At 44.3% G+C, this 22,174-nt stretch overlaps 7 protein-coding genes across 7 annotated transcripts; 3 read left to right on the top strand and 4 right to left on the bottom strand.

The window, feature by feature from the left end:
• Positions 1-256: 256 nt before the first annotated feature.
• Positions 257-1,289, top strand: GGTG_08983 (hypothetical protein; the record flags this gene model as incomplete). The annotated part of the gene is made up of 3 exons (XM_009226825.1): positions 257-429; positions 493-570; positions 1,088-1,289. The coding sequence occupies 3 exons, from the start codon at positions 257-259 to the stop codon at positions 1,287-1,289; spliced, it is 453 nt and encodes a 150-aa protein (XP_009225089.1).
• Positions 1,290-2,593: 1,304 nt separating this feature from the next.
• On the bottom strand, positions 2,594-3,523 carry GGTG_08982 (chitin deacetylase 1; the record flags this gene model as incomplete). The annotated part of the gene is made up of 4 exons (XM_009226824.1): positions 2,594-2,629; positions 2,656-3,204; positions 3,256-3,466; positions 3,516-3,523. 4 exons carry the CDS (start codon positions 3,521-3,523, stop codon positions 2,594-2,596), a joined length of 804 nt encoding a protein of 267 aa, XP_009225088.1.
• Positions 3,524-3,937: 414 nt separating this feature from the next.
• Positions 3,938-5,670, top strand: GGTG_08981 (glutamyl-tRNA(Gln) amidotransferase subunit A). The gene is made up of 3 exons (XM_009226823.1): positions 3,938-4,397; positions 4,450-5,351; positions 5,415-5,670. The coding sequence occupies exons 1-3, from the start codon at positions 4,136-4,138 to the stop codon at positions 5,598-5,600; spliced, it is 1,350 nt and encodes a 449-aa protein (XP_009225087.1). The 5' UTR covers positions 3,938-4,135; the 3' UTR covers positions 5,601-5,670.
• Positions 5,671-7,236: 1,566 nt separating this feature from the next.
• Positions 7,237-7,715, bottom strand: GGTG_08980 (hypothetical protein; the record flags this gene model as incomplete). Its single annotated transcript, XM_009226822.1, has 2 exons — positions 7,237-7,257; positions 7,578-7,715. The coding sequence occupies 2 exons, from the start codon at positions 7,713-7,715 to the stop codon at positions 7,237-7,239; spliced, it is 159 nt and encodes a 52-aa protein (XP_009225086.1).
• A 7,077-nt stretch (positions 7,716-14,792) lies between these two features.
• Positions 14,793-15,523, bottom strand: GGTG_08979 (hypothetical protein; the record flags this gene model as incomplete). Its single annotated transcript, XM_009226821.1, has 2 exons — positions 14,793-15,095; positions 15,485-15,523. 2 exons carry the CDS (start codon positions 15,521-15,523, stop codon positions 14,793-14,795), a joined length of 342 nt encoding a protein of 113 aa, XP_009225085.1.
• A 1,352-nt stretch (positions 15,524-16,875) lies between these two features.
• On the top strand, positions 16,876-17,397 carry GGTG_08978 (hypothetical protein; the record flags this gene model as incomplete). Its single annotated transcript, XM_009226820.1, has 2 exons — positions 16,876-16,981; positions 17,243-17,397. 2 exons carry the CDS (start codon positions 16,876-16,878, stop codon positions 17,395-17,397), a joined length of 261 nt encoding a protein of 86 aa, XP_009225084.1.
• Positions 17,398-19,927: 2,530 nt separating this feature from the next.
• Positions 19,928-21,328, bottom strand: GGTG_08977 (hypothetical protein; the record flags this gene model as incomplete). The annotated part of the gene is made up of 4 exons (XM_009226819.1): positions 19,928-19,985; positions 20,284-20,358; positions 20,774-20,877; positions 21,206-21,328. The coding sequence occupies 4 exons, from the start codon at positions 21,326-21,328 to the stop codon at positions 19,928-19,930; spliced, it is 360 nt and encodes a 119-aa protein (XP_009225083.1).
• Positions 21,329-22,174: the final 846 nt, after the last annotated feature.

Here is a 22,174-nt window from a genome sequence, read left to right as displayed (position 1 = left end):
TATATCGACAGCATCCAAAGGTAGCTCATGGGCTGCCATTCAAGCTAGCTGCCATCCTGGCCTGTGGGCTTACATCTCAACGCCCTGGTCGGGCGACCCTTAATCTTGGCTCTATTCCAACCGGGCGGCGACGCTCGAGCCCGCCTACGAAGCGCGGGAGCCAGCGGCTTCCGACTCTGATAGGCATGCGCCAAGAAGGCCGCCACGCGTAGCTATCGCTTGCACGAGATGTAAGCGGAGGAAGCAGAGGGTGTGTATGTCGCAGGAAAGTCTGAAAGGCAAGGAGCAGCACTATGACGCATGGCTGGCGCAACAGCGGCGGGTGCAGTGCGACGGCGCCCACCCGACTTGTAGATCTTGCGCCAAAGCAGACGCCTTCTGTATCTACGAGCGTCCTCTGCGCCCCCAGTACCCAGGGGGCAAGTCCTTGTAAGTCCTTGTGACGCGGCTGGCTGCTGTCGCAGTCTATGCACAGCTGACACTCTCGCGTAGGTACATCACGGCCTTGGAAGAACGCATCGCGTTCCTCGAGTCCCGTATCCCAGGCCTTGCCGAGGATCATTTTGAAGTGTCAGCTCCCGACCAGGGCCCAGCAGCCCCAAGCCCAACCGTGGCCTTCCCGTTGCAGTCAACGGGGAGCGATGGTGTGGCGGACGAGTTGCCGCCGTCGCCGCCCCGTTGTAGTCGCCGGCAAGTGGGCTCCTTCTTTGATGCAGAGTCCCCCTCGCTTGTCGACGGCGTAGCCTACTTATCGCTTCGCGCCTCGGGTATTGGAGATGGCGACGACGATCCTGAGCCATAAGACTGTCCAGGCATCCATCTTCCACAGCGCCAGGGGTAAGGAGGCCATCTTTGGAGTTGATCCTCTCCAGAATACCTGGCCAGCAGGACATGTGAGACATTTAGCGGAGGGCGTGACGGCACCCCCAGGGCTACTTCAGACATCGGCAGCGTCAGCGGCCTTCCCTGATCCACATGCCGCCAGTTTGTTGTTCGACGTCTTCTTTGACAGACTGCACACACACTGGCCTGTCCTGGATCGCAGTCTTTACATCCAGCTTTTTGACAATTAGTATTCCCACGACAGCGGCGCCATTTCGATCCAGCAGCGTGGGGCCCTCCATTTAATCTACGCCATCTCGGCCCGCTGCTTGCAGCTGACCAAGAAGCAGTGCAATGTCGACCCCGAGGTATATCTCGCGGCTGCCATTGAGCACATGGACTTTATCCTCGAGCAGCACGACCTCGTGACTGTGCAGTTCCTGTTGTTGCTGGCCTTGCATGGTTAAAGATCACCGTACGGCGCCAGAGCCTGGTCGCAGGTCAGACACGCCGTCACGCTCTGTATAGAACTGGGTTTACACCGGAAACGGCGGACACAGCCAAACCAAGGGTTAGGTAGCGGTGTTTGTGTCGACTCGAGAGCGGCAGAGATGCGCTGTCGCGTGTTTTGGGTCGTGTACTGTCTTTACCACTTGACCAGTGGCGTGCTTGGTCGTCCCTTTGCCATTGACGACAAAGACATTGACGCCGAGCTTCCCCAGTCCGAGGTTGCCCTGTGGGGCCTACAGGCAGGCCGCTCGTCGACAAGGAGACGGATACCTCGTCCGTTCTGCCGTGGTCCAACGTCCTGCCTTTTATACACATTATCAAGCTGCACCGCATCCAATCGCGCATCCATCGCCGCGTCTACCGCGTAGACAGACATTTGCCAGACGTAGGTGCCTATCCCAGGCTAGACGAGAAGATGGCGGCGCTGCAGCGCGAACTCGACGAGTGGAGGAGTACTGTGCCTTACCCACCGTCCCGATGGCCCTCGCAGTGTGCGGCGACCTGGATGTACGACCCTGAGAGCGTCCACCATGACAGCAGGGACTTCTTCGAGCTGCAGTACCACAAATCCGTCTTGCTGCTCTACACGGTGCTTCTCCCCACCCTGGATCCGACAGACCCGAGGTTCGGCACCACAGCGACGTCGGTGGCTGCCGTATGCACCGCTTACAAGAGGTTAGAGCAGCATCGCACCCTCAGCTACACCATGCTCGCGCTGCACTCGTGCTTTGTGGCGGGCCTGACACTCGTGTACTGCAGCTGGCGGGGTGGGCGGCGGGCCTTTAGCTTCGAGGCCCTCGACGCCGCGCGCGCCTGCAGCCAGAGCCTCACGATCTTTGGTGAGAAGTGGCCCGGCGCCGTCAAGTACCGCGACATCTTTGACGCGCTTTCGGGAAGCCCCCCGCGCGCCATGATGGCACATGGAGGCGACGAAGCCCCGCTCGTGCCGCTTTCTGGCCTGAAGGAGACGAGTGGGGACGCGCTGGGCGGGCGTCATTTGTCGACGAACCACATGGTGTCGGACGCTGTCGCTGATGCTTTTATGGAAGTCGACGAGGAGGCGCCAGGGTGGTGGCATTGCTGGCGAATGTTGAACGAGATGGTCCAGCCTGAAGGCAGTATTAGACAGGGGGCGTCTGCGGACAACCAAAACCATGAGCCCCAGATCATGTCGACAAGCGAATGGGATTTTGGAGGTCTCGAAGGACTTGGCTAGCCAGTATTAAATTCATTCGAATTCCGAGTACAAACACATGTTGTATCATGCCAATCTCCCTTTCTTGTATGGATACTGCTCCTGGAAGGCCTCAGCAATCTCGGTACGTGTTGCCACCCCACGCCCTCCTTCTTGCCAATGTACTCGACAAAGTCCCTCAGCGCGGCGAACCGACCCGGGCGGCCGGTGATGCGACAGGGCAGGCCAATAGTCATCATCTTGGGTGCTCCCTCCTGGCCCTCCTCGTACAGCATATCAAACGCATTCTTCAGGTGGTTGTAAAAGCCCTCGGTGTCGCGAAACCCAGGGCCAGCAGACAAGAATTTGAAGTCATTGCAGTCGTACGAGTAGGGCACCATTAGACACCTCTTGAGCTTTAGGCAGTCCCGCTCCATGGGCAAGTCGGTCCAGTACGGCACGTCGTCGGCGTAGGCGTCGCTGGCCCGCACCAATTCCTCGCCCAGCTCCTCGTACACGACCGGCACGAGGCTGCGGCTGTGGGGCGACGGGCGGCTGTAGTACCAGCCACGGGGCGCGTAGCCCGTCGGCGCCTTGAGCGACAAGACGGCCTTCTTGATGTACTCGCGCTCGCGGTCGACGGGGTAGTCATGGTAATTTATCCAGCAGTAGGCGTGCGACGCCACGTCGTGGCCGGCCTCGGCACAGCGCCGCGCCACTTCGGCGTTGCGCTCCAGCGCCTAGGCGACGGCGTAGAGGGTGAACTTGAGCCCGTGCTTGGAGAAGAGCCGGAACATGCGCCAGAAGCCCGCGCGCGAGCCGTACTCGTACTCGGACTCGACGCTGTAGTCCCGCTCGTTGATGCGCGGGTGCGCCATCAGGTGCTCACGCAGGTTGGGCTCGCCGATGCCGTCGCCGGCTAGCACGGACCGCTCGCCGCCCGGCAGTAGTGGATGTTGGCTGGGAGGCTGGCGCAGCACCGCACCGGTTGTGGATGGGTTTAACGCACCTCTTCATAGTTAATTACAAACGACACGGCGATCTTGGCATTGCCTGGCCATTTAATCTTCAATCCTTGTTCTCCGTATCCTTCGACATAGTATTATGTCTCTGGCATTTTGGCTGTGGGGATTCAGCGGTTCCAGTATAAGCCCAGGGGTGTGCTTAGGGGGTGAATTAGCGCGTTGTGGCGGATAGCTTAAGCTGGCACAGCAGCCGAAGCTGCGCAACCAAATGGCATCATCTTCTTATAAGAGGAATGACTAAAACGTCCATCCCTTCGGCGTTAGATGCCGATGGTGCACCCACGCATTCCCGATGCCGGGTCCCAAGATCCGATATGCATGAGTAGGCGCCGGCTTCTGCTTATCGAATTTGGTGGGGTTGCATCCATGTGTCGACCCCGCTCGTTCCTCGCCGACTCGGGACGTCGGCTGGACAGGTCTTATCTTCGGGGAGGGTATTCCGCCATCACCACCACCTCCTCCATGAGCCCAATGATGCTTGCTGCGGGCTTTGCCTAAGGTACTTGGATGAACGTCGGTTCGCATGCAGCGCGACATGCTGCATTAGTCCCTGCATTTGCCAACCCGACAAGCCCACTGCAGCGTCAATCCTTCCAGTGACATCATGGCCGCACAGCCAGAGCCATACCGGTGGACGGCATCCCATGCTGTGACAAAGATTCGATCTGGGGAGCTCACCGTCGAACGATTCGCGCAGTCTCTCTTGAGCCAGATAGCTGCTCGTAATAGCGACGTCCAGGCCTGGGCTTATCTCAATCCAGATCTTGTCCTCGAGCAGGCGCGAGCTCTGGATCGCATTCCCCTCCCGGAGCGCGGGCCGCTCCACGGAGTCGCCATCGGTATCAAGGACATTTTCTACACGAAAGGCAAGTGGCAGCATTCGACGAAGGTCGCCCAAGCTAACAAAGAATGGCCCAGACATGCCCACGTGCCACAACTCTCCCATCTACGCCAGCGACACGGCAGTGGCTGTAGATTCGGGCCCCGTCGCGATCCTTCGCCAAGCAGGCGCCCTGATTCTTGGGAAGACGACAACAACAGAGTTCGCGGCGACAGTGAATGGGACTGCCACCAAAAACCCACATGACCCTTTGCGCACCCCAGGCGGGTCATCGTCTGGCTCAGGGGCCGCCGTGGGCGACTCGCAGGTGCCTGTGGCGATCGGCACCCAAACTGGCGGCAGCATCATCCGCCCTGCCTCGTTTAATGGCATCTATGGCTACAAGCCCACCTGGAACGTCGTAAGCCGCGAAGGCCAGAAGATTTGCTCGCTCATCCTCGACACGATTGGAGTTTACGCCCGCTGCGTCGCCGACTTGCAGCTCATGGCCGATGTGCTCAACATTAAAGACGACGAAATGCCCACGGGCACTTTTTCGGTTCGCGGCGCAAAGTTTGGCTTGCTCAAAACTGTCGTCTGGCCACAGGCTGGGCCTGGGACCCAGGCTGCAATGGCCAAGGCAGCAGAGCTACTCCGCGACCACGGCGCCACGGTGGAGGAGCTGTCACTGCCTCCGGATCTTAACGACTTGCCCGAGTGGCACCGGACTGTGATCTCCACCGACGGAAGGAGTGCCTTCTTCCCCGAGTATGTCGTCGCAAAAAGCAAAATTTCCCAATTTGTAATAGACCAGGTGGAAAACTCGGCCGGGATTACTAGGCGCCAACAAATGGACGCATTCGATTGTTTGGCTGCAGCTCGGCCGAGGGTGGGCGAGATCTTGAGTGGATACGACGCCGTCATTGTTCCCAGCGTTCCTGATGAGGCTCCTCTTGGGCTGGAAAGCACCGGGAGCGCAGTATTCAACGTCATCTGGACAGTGAGTTTTTTCTTGTTTCTTCCAGCGGCCCCTATCATTCGCTAATCCCGGCACATCATTTAGGCCATGCACACTCCAGTTGTAAACATCCCGGGATTTTGCGGCGAGAATGGGATGCCGATCGGGGTGTCGCTGGTGGCTCCACGGTACCAAGATAGGAAGCTGCTGTATGTGTGCGAGGAAGTTGGGAAAATCTTTGAGTCGGAGGGAGGATGGGGCTCGAGGCGGACAACGGAGGGCTGCAAGTAAAGGGCACTAGAACCACACTTTGTAAGGCAGCAATAGATTTTTGGGAGTGAATGATTTCATGTTCTGTCACACGGGGATTAACCCCTTGACAAAGCGACAAGCCGAGTGGGCCAACAAACGACCTATTAGGAGGCCATGAGGCAAAGGAGCCTTCTGGTTGGGGCGGCTCAAAGCATTACAAGTTCCCCGCAGGTGCCAACCGCCTTTGGCGGGGAGCGCGGCAGGATTTACCCCTTTTAAATACGTACTTTAAAACCTTTATGTAAGCCGGTAAAAGGGTTATATAAAGAGGTTTCCTTTTCGAGGTTTTTCGAAAAGATTTTAATTTTTTAAGCATTTTTTTAAGGCTTTAAAAAATTATTAATATATGTATTTATACGCTGTTATGTTTATGGAAGAAACCTTAGTGCTGCGGCTAAGTACATGCAAATGGGGGAAAACCTTTGGGTTGGGCCTAAGGAGGAAAAACCCTATGCCTGCGTTCCCGCCTTTCTGGCGGTGCGCCTCCGTGGCGGTGTTAAACCGCTTTGGCTAACGCTTACTTTTCTCCACGCTCGACTGCTCGTAAGGGCTCCACCCGGGAATTAACCGTCCTCCCGCGTGCAGCCCCCTTTGCAGGGGGCCGACAAGGCCGCGTTTTGCTTGCTTGTGGTTAATTGGTTAATTGCTTCGTTATGTAATTTGCTAGGGCTTGCTAGGCCTAATCGTTATCGCTTCGGGGTTCGAATTGCCAATTTTATTCTGCTTGCCCAGGTGGTCCAGGGCATTTGGGAACCCTTCCTTTCCCCCCCCTTTTTTATTTTTTTGTTACTTTTTTTTACTAGCCCGTTATCGGCGTTCCTTTATTTGGTGCATTACGTGCGTTATTTTTTTTTGTTTGTGCTTTAAAAAGCCCCAACCTTTAAAGCACGTGCAAGGTAATAACCCTGCCAAGCACGTAAAAAAGGTGCATTCGAAAATCGGATTAATGGTGGTAGCGGACGGGTGCAAGGCGGTAACGCAAAGGTAAAGGAGGTAAGGGGGGGGGCTGCTATCGAAATCGATAAGGTTGTTGTAGTTGTTATCGGTTGTTTTATTGGCGTTGTTGGTTTTTGGTTGATTTGGCTTATCGGCCCTTATCGAATTTCGATCCTGGCAGGCCAAGGGCTTAAAAACAAAAAGTCCTTTGGTTTCGACGGGATTCGAACCCGTGGTCCTGGCGGGACCGGCCTGGTGCAAAGCCATTGCACCGCGAGGCCAAAAATTATTAATATATTAAAACTTTTTTTAACCCGATTTTTAATCCTTTTGTAACAAATAATTTTTTATTTTTTAAAATTGCTTAATAACGCCCGTTACTTTTTTTTCCAAAATAAGGACGAAATTATTATACAATAATCCGTTTTTTGCTTTTAGTAGTTAACGTTAAAAACCATTTCGTTGCATAAAGGTTTAATTGCACCGGGTATTTTTAAGGGTTTTATTGCTTTGCATTATTATTGCGCGTAATTTAAATTGTACAAAAGTTTTTAATTAGCTAAAGCGAAGCAAAAAGGAAAAGCGTGTAACGTTGTTATTTATAAGCTTCGTCCCTTTTTTATCGCCCAAATCCTTAATAGCGTTGCCGCGATTATACGCGCGTAAGCAATAGCTTTAATTAACAAATTAAAATTTGTAACTAAGGACGAGGAAAATATTATTGGGTTAAACGTTACTTTTATACCGTATTAATATTGCACCCGCCCGCCGTAATAGGATTACAAGCGTGCGCTTATTATTTTATACGAACCGAACGAAACCAATAACCGCGTGGTTAAACCGGCTTTACGTTAATTGCAGTTACAACGGATTTTGTTAAGCTTTAGCGATTGGTTATTCCATAACCGTTTGCACTAACCGCATTAAACAAATTTACTCCAGGTAACTGTCACGGTACGCGTCGGGGCACCTGGGGAGGAACCTAAGGCCGCACTTTTAGCGCGCCAACGTTACGCTTACAAAACCGCGACAGAACGCTAGGGACGCCCTGCCCAAATAGCTTCCTTTTCGTGCAATAACAAAGCCTTTTTTATAACAATAAGGTGTAAGCCGTGGCAATTTGTTGCACTTTAAATTTTCGGGACCCGATATTAACATGTTTCGTTTTTTTTTTTGCCAATAACTTGTTACGGTACGCGTCGGGGCACCTGGGGAGGAACTTGAGGCCGCACTTTTAGCGCGCCAACGTTACGCTTACAAAACCGCGATAGAACGCCAGGGACGCTCTGCCCAAATAGCTTCCTTTTCGTGCAACAACAAAGCCTTTTTTATAACAATAAAGTGTAGGCCGTAGCAATTTGTTGTACTTTAAATTTTTGGGACCCGATATTAACATGTTCCGTCCTTTCCTTTGCTAATAACTTTATAAAACGGTAGCACACCTTTTCGCTTACGATCGACCAACGTCGATACCTACCCCAAATCCTGCCGTATAATTTCGGAAAAACATTTCCATTTCCCCGATTTAGCTCCTTTAACCAAATAACCCGTTAGCGAATTACCGCCGCGGTTACACCATGCCCACCGCACCCGACGCCCCCGAAGCGGGCCTTTCGGGCCCAACAACAACAATTTTACAAAACGCCGTTTTTTTATTCCCAACCCTGCATTCCATACGCAAAGCAATTTAAAACGATTTTAACGATTACGCCGCTTTATATTTCGCTTTGCATTTAAAACGTTTTAACGAAGCTTAAGCCCAATTTAAATATATTTTCCGGGTTATAAAAACCCGTTTTTAAGTTATTAACGAATTGCTAGCGATATACCGCCAAAACGCCGATACCGCTTACGCTATAATTTCGAACCAAAAAATAACGATCCGCAAACTTTAAATTTAAATCCAGCAGCTATTTAACCAAACCATGCTTATACCAGCTATAAATACGCCCTTTTTAGCGCAGCCTTTTGGGGCCGCCGCGTTATCGCCAGCAATCCGCCCCCGAACGGTTACCTTCGAAATTTTTAAAAGCACAAAAATGGACCAAATCCAACGACAAAAGCATTATACCAATTGGCGCTTTTTGCTTAAAGTATAAATGGAATTATACCGGGCCGCTTTCCCAACGCCACTAAAACGCGTTCTTTTTTTATCCCAGCATTTGGGCAACAACGCTTTTGCTTTTATAAAAACGAAAATCGATTAAATTGTTACGGCCGGCGATAACGTTTTCCAATAGCCCGCCGGTTAGCGTAATTATTTAAACGTTATTAAAACGCTGGATTAAATTTACATTACTACCGATATATTAGCAAAAGCTAATTGGAACTTCGAATTATTTGCCCAAAGCAATTCCTTTTTCGGCGATTTTATCGGCAATTTTATTAAGTTTAGCGATATATACAACTTGCTTAACAATTTACGAGTACTGGCTTTTAGGCAAAAAGTAAACCGCTTATTGCATAAAGCCATTACGTTAATTATAAAACGCCCGGGACCCGACAACTTCAAAGGGTGGGTAAGCTTATTTCGGAACCTAACCAACAACATTGCCGACGATATTTTCCGGAACAAATAAAACGCTAACGCCCATTCCCCAGCACGCCATTCTAACGCTAACGATGCGCCGGGACCGGCTTAGCATTTAAACGCTATGGATTTCGACAAAATTACGATAAAGCCCCGACCCCCCTTTACTAACGCCCGAAAGGAGTACAAGCGTACCAATAACCTGTGCTTTTATTGCGGCGGGGCAGGGCATTAAACAACCGTTTGCATAAAAAAAAGGAAGCCAAAAGAATAGGCTTTGGGTACAATCGCTTTTAAAGCTATTAGCGTTTTGCCAACGACTTTTTAAAAGAAATAAAAATGTATTTACATTTAATAGGACCCAATTTTACTTTTTTATTTTATAACGAGCTTTTTGCCGAAAGAACGCTACCAATCCGGTGCCGCACCCTTTTAAATACCGGATGTTCCCCATAAGCATTTATCGATAATACCTTTGCGCATAACCATAACCTGCTACGCTTTGCCCTGCCCAAGCCCATTCCTTTAAAGTTAGTTAATGGCAAGGTTACGGGTTATTTCCGCGAATGCGTTAAAATGCGCTACCGCATCGCTTGCCAAACAAAAACGCTTATTATGTACATTTGGCCATTGGGGACGGGAAGCCCTAACATTATACTAGGGCTTTTTTGGCTACGCCATTACAACTTTTATATCGATTAAATAGCGGGCTTAATAATTATGCACGGCATTACGTTATTAAAATTAAACCCGAACGCTAGCAACCCATTACGCAACCGCTTAAAAAACGACGATAACGAATTTAACCCCGCAAATATACGCATGTTTAACGCTCCCAATTTTATGCTATTTTGCAAACAAAAAAGCGTGCAATTTAAACGAACAACCATGGCGGAGCTTTACGCTAAAACTTGCCCCGAACTTTTAATACCTTTAGTAAGCGCCAACTAGCTTGCTAACGATACGCCAATGGAAATTTTCCGTTCCATTTTAACTTTATCCGATAAAATCTTTCGGAATATGCTAAAACCACGCTTAGCCGCATTTTAGGATTAGGTCGAAAAAGCACTACATTTCCGGCGCATTTTTAACGATAATATCCAAAAGTACTTGGATAGCAAACCCCCCGTTACGATAAAAGAAATTTTACAGCGTTTTTTTTACGAATTCCGCAATTTAGCGTTATGCTTTTTTCCCCAAAACGCCGATAAATTGCTACCGTACCGCCCTTCCAACCATAAAATCAAATTATTCCCAAGCAAAACGCCCCTTTATTACCATAACAAATTTATGTTCCAAAAGGAGCTTCGAATTGTTAGGAAGTACTTAAACGAACATTTAGCGAAAGGCTTTATACGCGATAGTATATCGCTAGCGGTTGCCCCGGTTTTTTTAGCAAAAAAGCCCGGGGGGGGAGTCCGCGTTTGTATTAATTACCGGGGTTTAAACAACGTTACCGTAAAAAACAAATATTTTATCCTTTTAATTAAAAAAATATTGGACGCCTTTTCGAAAGCCAAGTATTTTACCAAATTGGACATTATTGCAGCGTTTAACCGTTTACGAATTGCCCCAAAAAACGAATAAAAAATAGCGTTTATTACCAAGTTCGGCTTTTTCGAATGCTTGGTAACGAATTTCGGCATAACAAGCGCTTTTAGCTTTTTTCAATATTATATTAACCGCACTTTATTAAATGCATTAAACCGTTACGTTATAATATACCTCGACGACGTTTTTATTTACAGCAAAACGCGAGCGGAATACCGGCGCCACGTTCGCGTAATGGTCCAAAAACTCGCCGACGCGGGCCTTACCATCGATATTTGGAAGTGCAAATTTTTAATACAAAAAACCAAATATTTCGGTTTAATTATTTTAATTACGGGAATTTGCATAAACGAAAAAAAGGTTAAAACAATTCGCTAATAGGAATAGCTTACAATTTTAAAGGAATTCTGCCGTTTTATAAGCTTTGCTAATTTTTATCGCCGGTTTATTAAAGGTTTTTCCGCTATCGCCAAACCTTTCCATTTATTAATAAACGAGCAGTTATAAATGCGCCAATGGCTTGCCGAAGCAACGGCAGCCTTTTACCAATTTAAAACCGCTTTTTTTTCGGACATTGTGCTTGCACATTACAACCCAACCCTTAAAACAATCGTAAAAACGAACGCTTCCGATTGGGCTACGGGCGGGGTGCTATCCCAAATAAATGCGCTTGGGGTACGCCGGCCCGTCGCTTTTTTTTTAGCCAAGCACTTACTAGCTAAATGCAATTACGAAATTTACGATAAGGAATTGCTTGCGATTATACGCGCTTTTAAAAAATGGAAACCGGAGCTTTAAAGGACCGAAACGCCAGTAAAAGTTTGGACAAACTATAAAAACTTACAGTTTTTCGTTACCACCAAACTGTTTAACCAGCGGCAAATACGTTAATCCGAATTCCTTAGCAATTTTAAATTTTAAATCGTGTACAAGCCAAAAAAAATAGCCATTGTGCCAAACGCCCTTTCCTAACCCCCCGGCGTTAAGCCAACGCTCCACGATATTGTTGCAAACGAGCGCGTTGCTAATAAGCATAAAATCCTTTTCCCTTTAAAACAATGGGCAAATAAAACGCCGGCGCAACTTTAATGTTTTTTTTTGTACTAGCTAAATATTTTCGAACTTATCGATGCGCTTATTAATAAAAATTACTTCGCGTTTAAGCTTTATTAAAACTTGTTACAATGCTTTGCCGACCCGAACATCCGCTATTTCCCAACGTTTTTGCGCAAAACGTTTAGGGTTGTTAAAACCAATTGCTAAACGATTCGGGGGCGCATTTACGTCGAAAAAAAGCTATTTATCCCTTTAAACGATGCCTTTCGATTGCAAATATTGCACAAAGTGCATAGCTTACCATTTGGCGGCTACGCAAAAAAAAGCAAAACATACGATTTGTTGCGAAAATTATATTTTTGGCCAAAACTTTCCCGGAACGTTAGCGTTTTTGTCCGGGGCTGCCATTTTTACAAAATGGTTAAAAAAGGAAAACATTTTTTTAGCGGGCTATTTTAGCCGTTGCCAATCCCGTTTAAACTATGGGCAAATTTGTTAATGGATTTTGTCGGCCCGTTACCGCCGTATAAACGCCGGGGTATTATTTATACCAATATTTTGGTAATAATGGATAAATTAACAAAAATAAGGCATTACATTTTAATAAATACCATCGACGCGGGCAGCTTAACAAACGCTTATTTATCGGTAGTGTACCGCTAATACGGTACCCCCAAAACCATCGTATCCGATAAAGGGCCTTAATTTGTATTTAACTTTTGGCGGAAATTGCAGCAACGTTTAAACGTTACCTTAAAAAAATCGTTGGCGTTTTATCCAAAATCCAACGGGCAAACGGAAGTCCTAAACGCGTATATAAAACAATATTTCCGTAGCTTTTGCTTTTACTATTAAAACGATTGGATTAATTGGCTTTTATTAGAAAAATTTGCTAGCAACAATTAAATATCGAAAACGACGGGAATTTTACCGTTTTTTGCTAATTACGGGTGGAACCTTTTTATAAAATCCGAACCAATTCCCCCCCCGAATACCAACGATACGCCGGCAAAGCAACGGGAAATTTACAATGCGTTTACGATAACCGATAAAATCCAAACAATCCTTAATTATATTAAAGCAATAGCAGCCGCAGCCCAAAAACGGTACGAAAAAACGGCCAACCGCTACCGAACCAACCCAAGCACGTTCGTTACAAAAAATTAAATTTAAATAAATACAAAAAACATAACATTTTTAAAGCCAACCTTTAAATTAAACGACAAATGGATTGGCCCGTTCCTTGTTACCAAAGTTTATAAACGAGTTTTAACCGTTAAACTCCCGCCCCAATACCGCTTGTTCCCCGTTTTCCACACTTCGTTAATCCAACGGGACCATCCGGAATTGCCGGAACAAAACGCTATTAACAAAAAATATAATTAGCGAACCACCGGCGTTTTTTTAACGAAAAGGGAAAATACCAATAACAATAACAAAAAATGGTTTTTTAACAAAATTCTCGATTTTAGGAAAACGCGGGAAAGCTTTTAGTACAAAGTTAAATGGCCCGCACTTTACGCCCCGATTTGGGAACCCTACCGCAACTTCGAAAAAGCAAACGACCGCATCCGGAACTTCCACCGTTCGCACCCAAACAAACCCGAACTACCGAACTAATAGTACGAACTAAAAGCGGCATAACCTATACAAAAAACAACGGGCCCGGCGTTCCGCTAGCGTTAAAAATAATAAATACCAAAACGCAAAGGCCGCCCAAAAAAAGCTTAATTGCTATTAATACAATCCTTTATCGGGACCTTGGTTTAAAAATAACGTGCCGCACACCGGCGATACGCAAGCGGTAAGCTAAAATTAACGCGGAAAAACGGCGCCATAACGCTAAACCATTATTGCGCGCCAAAACGCGCTAAAGCGCGCAAAAAACAAACATGCGCCCGGAAATACCCAAACGCCGCGCTAGCCAAACCTTAAAACCAAGCCAAAAAAAAAACGACCAAACGCCGCGCTTAAACATTATTATTTTTAAACCCCGAAAATTTATCTTCCAAAAACAACGATAAATCGTTAGCGGCCTGCTCGCCGCTACCCGCCTTTACCATAACAATTTCCTTTATTTCGCTTTCCGAAAACGATAACAACGACGAGTTGCTAACGGCTTGCCCGCCGCTACCCGCCCCCAAAAATAACGACGAAAAAAAAAATTACCCTTTTCCCGGTACATTTACCAATCCTTTTTAAAAAAAAAGGGATGGCCGGGAATTTATGCTAAGCAAAGGACATTATTTTAAGGAATTGGTTAAAGCAACCCCCCGTTACGAGCAAAAAATTCCGGCGCGCCGCTAAATATACGGTATTATTCCAATCGTTCCCGTCCTCGGCAATAGCCGCAAGCTATATAATATATACAATTTTGTAATATTCCTAAACATAAGCCTTTTTAGCGGCATGCCAAATCGTATGTTCCGGGTCGCCAAAAAAAAGCCGCACTTTCGCCCGGTCCTTTTAAGCCGGGAAACGAAAAAAATGGTAACGAAATTGGGTGCTAGCTAACGAAATGGCGATAGCGCGCCGCTAATACGCTAAAATAGCAAAAGGGGCGGGCTAAAGCTAACGTTAAAATTTTGTAAAAAAAAAATAAAAGCGAAACGCAAAAACGCTAGCGAAACGTTTATTTGGCGCCGGTTTTGGGGGCTATTTATGCAATAAAAGCGCCGTTTAACGGCGTTAGCGGCCTCGAAACCACGCATAAAATGGGTGCACATGCGCGCAGCACGCGCGCGAATGTCCGCCGACAAAATGTACACGTCCTTAGCAACGCCGGTAAAATCCAAAAGGACCGGCGTTCCGTCGTTAACACGAAAAAAGCCTTTGTAAGCGGCGGCCAAGCGCTTAAAATCGCAAAGGTCTTTTTTTATGTAAAAAAGCGGCTGCGAACCGGAACGTTAGCAATGCGCCGGCAAACTTTAATTAATAAAACGCACTTTGTTACAATTATCCTTTTAATCCTAACATTAATAATATCGAACGCTTAAATAAAGTTGCAACCCGTTACCGTCGCGCTAAGGCTTCGGACCCGGGCCCACGCGATAAAAACTTTAAACAAAATGCACCAAGCCCGGAATGTTATTTTTATGCTAATTAATTAGCGTACGGAACGTTAAAAAGCAAGTAACGGCGCGAAGCGGATAGCGCGCTATTGTGCCGGCGCGGATTTCGCGGGCGTTTATATTATTAATTGGTATAACGGAAAGGAGCGAAAAGGGAACGAAACGACAATAAAGATACAAAGCAACGATAGCGTTAAGCCGGCGGATTAAAAGATTGTAATGGTAAAAATGGTAATAGTGGTTAAAGGAAAAAGTTAAGCGGACGTAACGCGAGGCGGGGAAGGAATTAAAAGAACGGCGAAAAAACGCTAACGCAACGCGGGGACTCCGCTTTGGGAAGGCGGTAAGCGAGGCATTGCAAGCCCGTGCGCAAAAAAAAAAAAAAAAAAAAAAGCGCTCCAAGCAAACGAAGCTATGCACGCAACGCCACACCGGCGCAGGGCATTACGTTAGCGCAATTAAAACAACTGCGATTTTGTAGTAGGGTATTGTTACGGTACGCGTCGGGGCACCTGGGGAAGAACCTAAGGCCGCACTTTTAACGCGCCAACGTTACGCTTACAAAACCGCGACAAAACGCTAAGGACGCTTTGCCCAAATAGCTTCCTTTTCGTACAACAACAAAGCCTTTTTTATAACAATAAGGTGTAAGCCGTAGCATAACTTTGTAAAACGATAGCACACTTTTTTGCTTACGATCGACTAACGTTAATACTTACCCCAAATTTTACCGTATAACTTTGGAAAAATACTTTCATTTCTTCGATTTAGCTTTTTTAATTAAACGACCCGCTAGCGAATTACCGCCGCGATTACACCATGCTTACCGTACTTAACGCCCCCGAAGCGGGCCTTTTGGGCCCAATAATAACAATTTTACGAAACGCCGTTTTTTTATTCCTAACCTTGCATTTTATACGCGAAATAATTTAAAACGATTTTAGCGATTACGCCGTTTTATATTTTGCTTTGCATTTAAAACGTTTTAACAAAGCTTAAGCCCAATTTAAATATATTTTTTGGGTTATAAAAACCCGTTTTTAAGCCATTAACGAATTGTTAGCGATATACCGCCAAAACGCCGATACCGCTTACGTTATAATTTCGGACCAAAAAATAACGATTCGCAAATTTCGAATTTAAATCCAATAGCTATTTAGCTAAGCCATGCTTATACCAATTACAAATACGCCTTTTTTAGCGCAGCTTTTTAAGGCCGCCGCGTTATCGCTAGCAATCCGCCCCCGAACGGCCACTTTCGAAATTTTTAAAAGCATAAAGGTAAATTAAATCCAGCGATAAAAGTATTATACCAATTAGCGCTTTTTGCTTAAGGTACGAATAGGATTATACCGGGCCGCTTTCCCAACGTTACTAAAACGCGTTCTTTTTTTGTCCTAGCATTTGGGCAACGACGCTTTTGCTTTTATAAAAACGAAAATTAATTAAATTGTTACGGCCGGCGACAACGTTTTCCAATGGCCCGCCGGCTAAAGTAATTATTTAAACGTTATTAAAACGCTAAATTAAATTTACATTATTACCGATATATTAACAAAAGCTAATTGGAATTTCGAATTATTCGTTTAAAGCAATTCCTTTTTTAGCAATTTTATCGGCAATTTTATTAAGCTTAACGATATGTACAATTTGTTTAATAATTTACAAATATTAACTTTTAAATAAAAAGTAAACCGTTTATTGCATAAAGCCATTACGTTAATTGTAAAACGCCCGGGACCCGATAATTTCGAAGGGTAAGTAAGTTTGTTTCGGAACTTAGCCAACAATATTGCCAACGACATTTTCCGGGGCAAGCAAAACGCTAACGCTTATTTTTTAGCACGCTATCCCAACGCTAACGATGCGCCGGGACCGGCTTAGCATTTAAACGCTATGGATTTCGATAAAATTACGATAAAGCCCCAACCCCCTTTTATTAACGCCCGAAAAAAGTACAAACGCATTAATAATTTGTGTTTTTATTGCGGCGGGGCGGGGCACCAAATAACCGTTTGCACAAAAAAAAGGAAGTTAAAAAAATAAGCTTTAAGCATAATCGCTTTTAAAGCTATTAGCGTTTTGCCGATAACTTTTTAAAAAAACAAAAATGTATTTACATTTAATAAGACCCAATTTTACTTTTTTATTTTACAACGAGCTTTTTGCCGAAGGAACGTTACCGACCCGGTGCCGTACCCTTTTAAATACCGAATGTTTTTTATAAGCATTTATCGACGACATTTTTGCGCATAACCATAATTTGCTACGCTTTGCCCTGCCCAAGCCCATTTTTTTAAAGTTAGCTAATGGCAAAGTTACGGGCTATTTCCGCGAATGCGTTAAAATGCGCTACCGCATTGCTTGCTAAACAAAAACGCTTACCATGTACATTTAGCCATTAAGGACGGGAGGCTTTAATATTATACTAAAGCTTTTTTGGTTACGCTATTATAACCTTTATATTAATTAAATAGCGGGCTTAATAATTATGCACGGCATTACGTTATTAAAATTAAACCCGAACGCTAGCAACTTATTACGCAACCGTTTAAAAAACGACAATAACAAATTCGACCCCGCAAATATACGCATGCTTAGCGCTTTTAACTTTATGCTATTTTGCAAATAAAAAAGCGTGCAATTTAAACGAACAACCATAGCGAAACTTTACGCTAAAACTTGCCCCGAGCTTTTAATACTTTTAATAAGCGCTAACCAGTTCGCCAACGATACGCTAATGGAAATTTTCCGTTCCATTTTAACTTTATTCGATAAAATTTTTCGGGATATGCTGGAATTACGCTTAGCCGCATTCCAAAATTGGGTTAAAAAGGCACTACATTTCCGGCGCATTTTTAACGATAATATTTAAAAATACCTGGATAGCAAGCCCCCCGTTACGATAAAGGAGATTTTATAGCGCTTTTTTTACGAATTCCGCGATTTAACGTTATGCTTTTTTTTTTAAAACGCCGATAAGTTATTACCGCACCGCTTTTTTAACTACAAAATCGAGCTATTTCCAAGCAAAACGCCCTTTTACCATTATAACAAACCTATGTCCCAAAAAAAGCTTCGAATTGTTAAAAAGTATTTAAACGAATATTTGGCGAAAAGCTTTATACGCGACAGTATATTGCTAGCGGTTGCCCCGGTTTTTTTAGCAAAAAAGCCCGGGGGGGGAGTCCGCGTTTGTATTAATTACCGGGGTTTAAACAACGTTACCGTAAAAAATAGGTATTTTATCCCTTTAGTTAAAAAAATATTAAACGCTTTTTCGAAAGCTAAGTACTTTACTAAACTGGATATTATTGCGGCGTTTAATCGTTTACGAATTGCTTTAAAAAACGAATGGAAAATAGCGTTTATTACCAAATTCGGCTTTTTCGAATGTTTGGTAGCGAATTTCGGCATAATAAGCGCCCTTAATTCCTTTTAGTATTATATTAACCGCACTTTATTAAATGCATTAAACCGTTACGCTATAGCATACTTTAATAACGTCCTTATTTACAACAAAACGCGAGCGGAATACCGGCGCTACGTTTGCGTAATAATCCAAAAATTTGCCGATGCGGGCTTTACTATCGACATTTGGAAGTACGAATTTTTAGTACAAAAAACCAAATACTTCGGCCTAATTATTTTAATTACGGGAATCCGCATAAACGAAAAAAAGGTTAAAACAATCCGTTAATGGAAATAACTTATAACTTTAAAAAAATTCCGCCGTTTTATAAGCTTTGCCAATTTTTATCGCCGGTTTATTAAAGGTTTTTCCGTTATCGCCAAACCCTTTTACTTATTAATAAGCGAGCAGCTATGGGTGCGCCAATAGCTTGCCAAAATAACGGTAGCCTTTTATTAGCTTAAAACCGCTTTTTTTTCGAATATCGTGCTTGTACATTACAACCCAACCCTTAAAACAATCGTAAAAACGGACGTTTCCAATTGGGCTACAGGCGGGGTGCTATCCTAAATAAATGCGCTTAAAGTACGCCGGCCCGTTGCTTTCTTTTTAGCCAAGCATTTATTAGCTAAATGCAATTACAAAATTTACGATAAGGAATTGTTTGCGATTGTGCGCGCTTTTAAAAAATAAAAACCGGAATTTTAAAGGACCGAAACGTTAATAAAAGTTTGGACAAACCATAAAAACTTACAGTTTTTCGCTATTACCAAGCTGTTTAACCAGCGGCAAATACATTGGTTCGAATTTTTTAGCAATTTTAAATTCCAAATTGTATATAAGCTAAAAAAAATAGCCATTGTGCCAAACGCCTTTTCCCGACCCCCCGGCGTTAAACCGACGCTTTACGATATTACTGCAACCGAGCGCGTTGTTAATAAGCATAGGATTTTTTTCCTTTTAAAATGGTGGGCAAGCGAAACGCCGGCGCAATTTTAATGTTTTTTTTTGTACCAATTAAATATTTCCGAACCCATTAACGCGCTTATTAACAAAAGCTATTCCGCGTCCAAGCTTTATTAAAATTTGTTACAATATTTTACCGACCCGAATATCCGCCATTTCCCAACGTTTTTGCGCAAAACGTTTAAAGTTGTTAAAGCTAATTGCTAAGCGATTCGGGGGCGCATTTACGTCGAGGAAAGGTTATTTATCCCTTTAAACGATGCCTTTCGATTGCAAATATTGCATAAAGTGTATAATTTACCATTTAACGGTTACGCAGGAAAAAGCAAAACATACGATTTGTTGCGAAAATTATATTTTTGGCTAAAACTTTCCCGGAACGTTAGCGTTTTTATTCGGGGTTGCCATTTTTGCAAAATGGTTAAAAAAGGAAAACATTTTTTTAGCGGGCTATTTTAGCCGTTGCCAATCCCGTTTAAACCATGGGCAAATTTGTTAATGGATTTTATCGGCCCGTTATTACCGTATAAACGCCGGGGTATTATTTATACCAATATTTTAATAATAATGGATAAATTAACAAAAATAAAGCATTACATTCCAATGGATATTATCGATGCGGGCAGCTTAGCAAACGCTTACTTATCGGTAATGTACCGTTAATACGGTACCCCCGAAACCATCGTATCCGATAAAAAGCCCCAATTTGTATTTAATTTTTGGCGGGAATTGCAACGACGTTTAAGCGTTACTTTAAAAAAATTGTTAGCGTTTTACCCGAAGTTTAACGGGCAAACGGAAGTTTTAAACGCGTATATAAAGCAATATTTCCGCAGTTTTTGCTTTTATTATTAAAACGATTGGATTAATTAGCTTTTATTGGGAAAATTCGCTAGCAATAATTAAATATTGGAAACGACGGGAATTTTACCGTTTTTCGTTAATTACGGGTAAAACCTTTTTATAAGATTCGAACCAATTCTTCCTTTAAATACCGACGATACGCCGGTAAAGCAACGGGAAATCCATAATGCGTTTACGATAGCCGATAAAATTTAAATAATTTTTAATTATATTAAAGCAATAGCAACCGCAATTTAAAAACGGTACGAAAAAGCGGCTAACCGTTACCGAACTAACTTAAGCACGTTCGTTATAAAAAATCGAATTTGGGTAAATACAAAAAATATAACATTTTCGAAGCTAACCCTTAAGCTAAACGATAAATGGATTAGCCCGTTCTTTATTACCAAAGTTTACAAACGAATTTTAACCGTTAAATTTCCGCTTTAATACCGTTTATTCCCCGTTTTCCACATTTTGTTAATCCAGCGGGATTATCCGGAATTGCCGGGATAAAACGCTATTAATAAAGGATATAACTAACGAATTACCGGCGTTTTTTTAACGAAAAGGGAAAATACCGACGATAACAATAAAAAATGGGTTTTTAACAAAATTTTTAATTTTAAAAAAACGCGGGAAGGCTTTTAGTACAAAATTAAATGGCCCGCATTTTACGCCCCAACTTAAAAACCTTGCCGCAACTTCGAAAAGGCAAACGACCGTATCCGGGATTTTTACCGTTCGCACCTAAACAAACCCGAATTATTAAATTAATAGCACGAACCAAAAGCGGCACAATTTATATAAAAAACAACGGGCCCGGCGTTCCGTTAACGTTAAAAGCAATAAATACCAAAACGCAAAAGCCGTTTGAAAAAAGCTTAATTGCTATTAGCACAATTTTTTATCGGGATTTTGGTTTAAAAATAACGTGCCGCACGCCGGCGATACGCAAGCGGTAAGCCAAAATTAACGCGGAAAAACGGCGTTATAGCGCTAAACCATTGCCGCGCGCCGAAACGCGCTAAAGCGCGCAAAAAATAAACATGCGCCCGGAAATACCCGAACGCCGCGTTAGCTAAACTTTAAAACCAAACCAAAAAAAAACGACCAAACGCCGCGTTTAAACATTATTATTTTTAAACCTTAAAAATTTATTTTCCGAAAATAACGACGAATTGTTAACGGTTTATTTGCCGTTACCCGCTTTTATTACAACGACCTTTTTTATTTCGCTTTTTAAAAACGATAATAATAACGAATTGCTAACGGTTTGCCCGCCGCTACCTGCTTTCGAAAATAACAACGAAAAGGAAAAATTACCTTTTTCCCGGTACATTTACCAATCCTTTTCGGGGAAAAAGGGAATGGCCGGAAATTTATATTGGGCAAAGGATATTATTTTAAAAAATTGGTTAAAGCAACCCCCCGCTACAAGCAAAAAATTCCGGCGCGTCGCTAAATATGCGGTATTGTTTTAATCGTTCCCGTTTTCGGCAATAGCCGCAAATTATATAGCATATACGATTTCGTAGTATTTTTAAATATAAACCTTTTTAGCGGCATGCTAAATTGTATATTCCGGGTTGTTAAAAAAAAGCCGCACCTTTGCCCGGTCCTTTTAAACCGGAAAACGAAAAAAATGGTAGCAAAGCTAAATGCTAGCTAACGAAATAGCAATAACGCGCCGTTAATACGTTAAAACAACGAAAAGGGCGGGCTAAAACCAACGTTAAAACTTTATAAAAAAAAAACAAAGGCGGAACGCAAAAACGCTAGCAAAACGCTTATTTAACGCCGGTTTTAAAGGCCATTTATGCAATAAAAGCGCCGTTCGGCGGCGTTGGCGGTTTTAAAACCACGCATAAAATGGGTGCATATGCGCGCAGCACGCGCGCAAATATCCGCCGATAAAATGTACACGTCCTTAGCAACGCCGGCAAAATCTAAAAGGACCAGCGTTCCGTTGTCGATACGAAAAAAGCTTTTGTAAACGGCGGCTAAGCGTTTAAAATTGTAAAGGTTTTTTTTTATGTAAAGGAGCGATTGCGAACCGGAACGTTAGCAATGCGCCGGCGAACTTTAATTAACAAAACGTACTTTATTACAATTATCCTTTCGATTTTAACATTAATGGCATTAAACGCTTAAATAAAGTTACAACCCGTTATTATCGCGTTAAAGC

This window comes from Gaeumannomyces tritici, assembly GCF_000145635.1.
Source record: "Gaeumannomyces tritici R3-111a-1 unplaced genomic scaffold supercont2.5, whole genome shotgun sequence".
In the NCBI taxonomy this organism is placed as follows: Eukaryota; Fungi; Ascomycota; class Sordariomycetes; order Magnaporthales; family Magnaporthaceae; genus Gaeumannomyces; species Gaeumannomyces tritici.
Note: the sequence above shows the minus strand (reverse complement) of the source record. Positions and strands in the feature narration are given on the sequence as shown.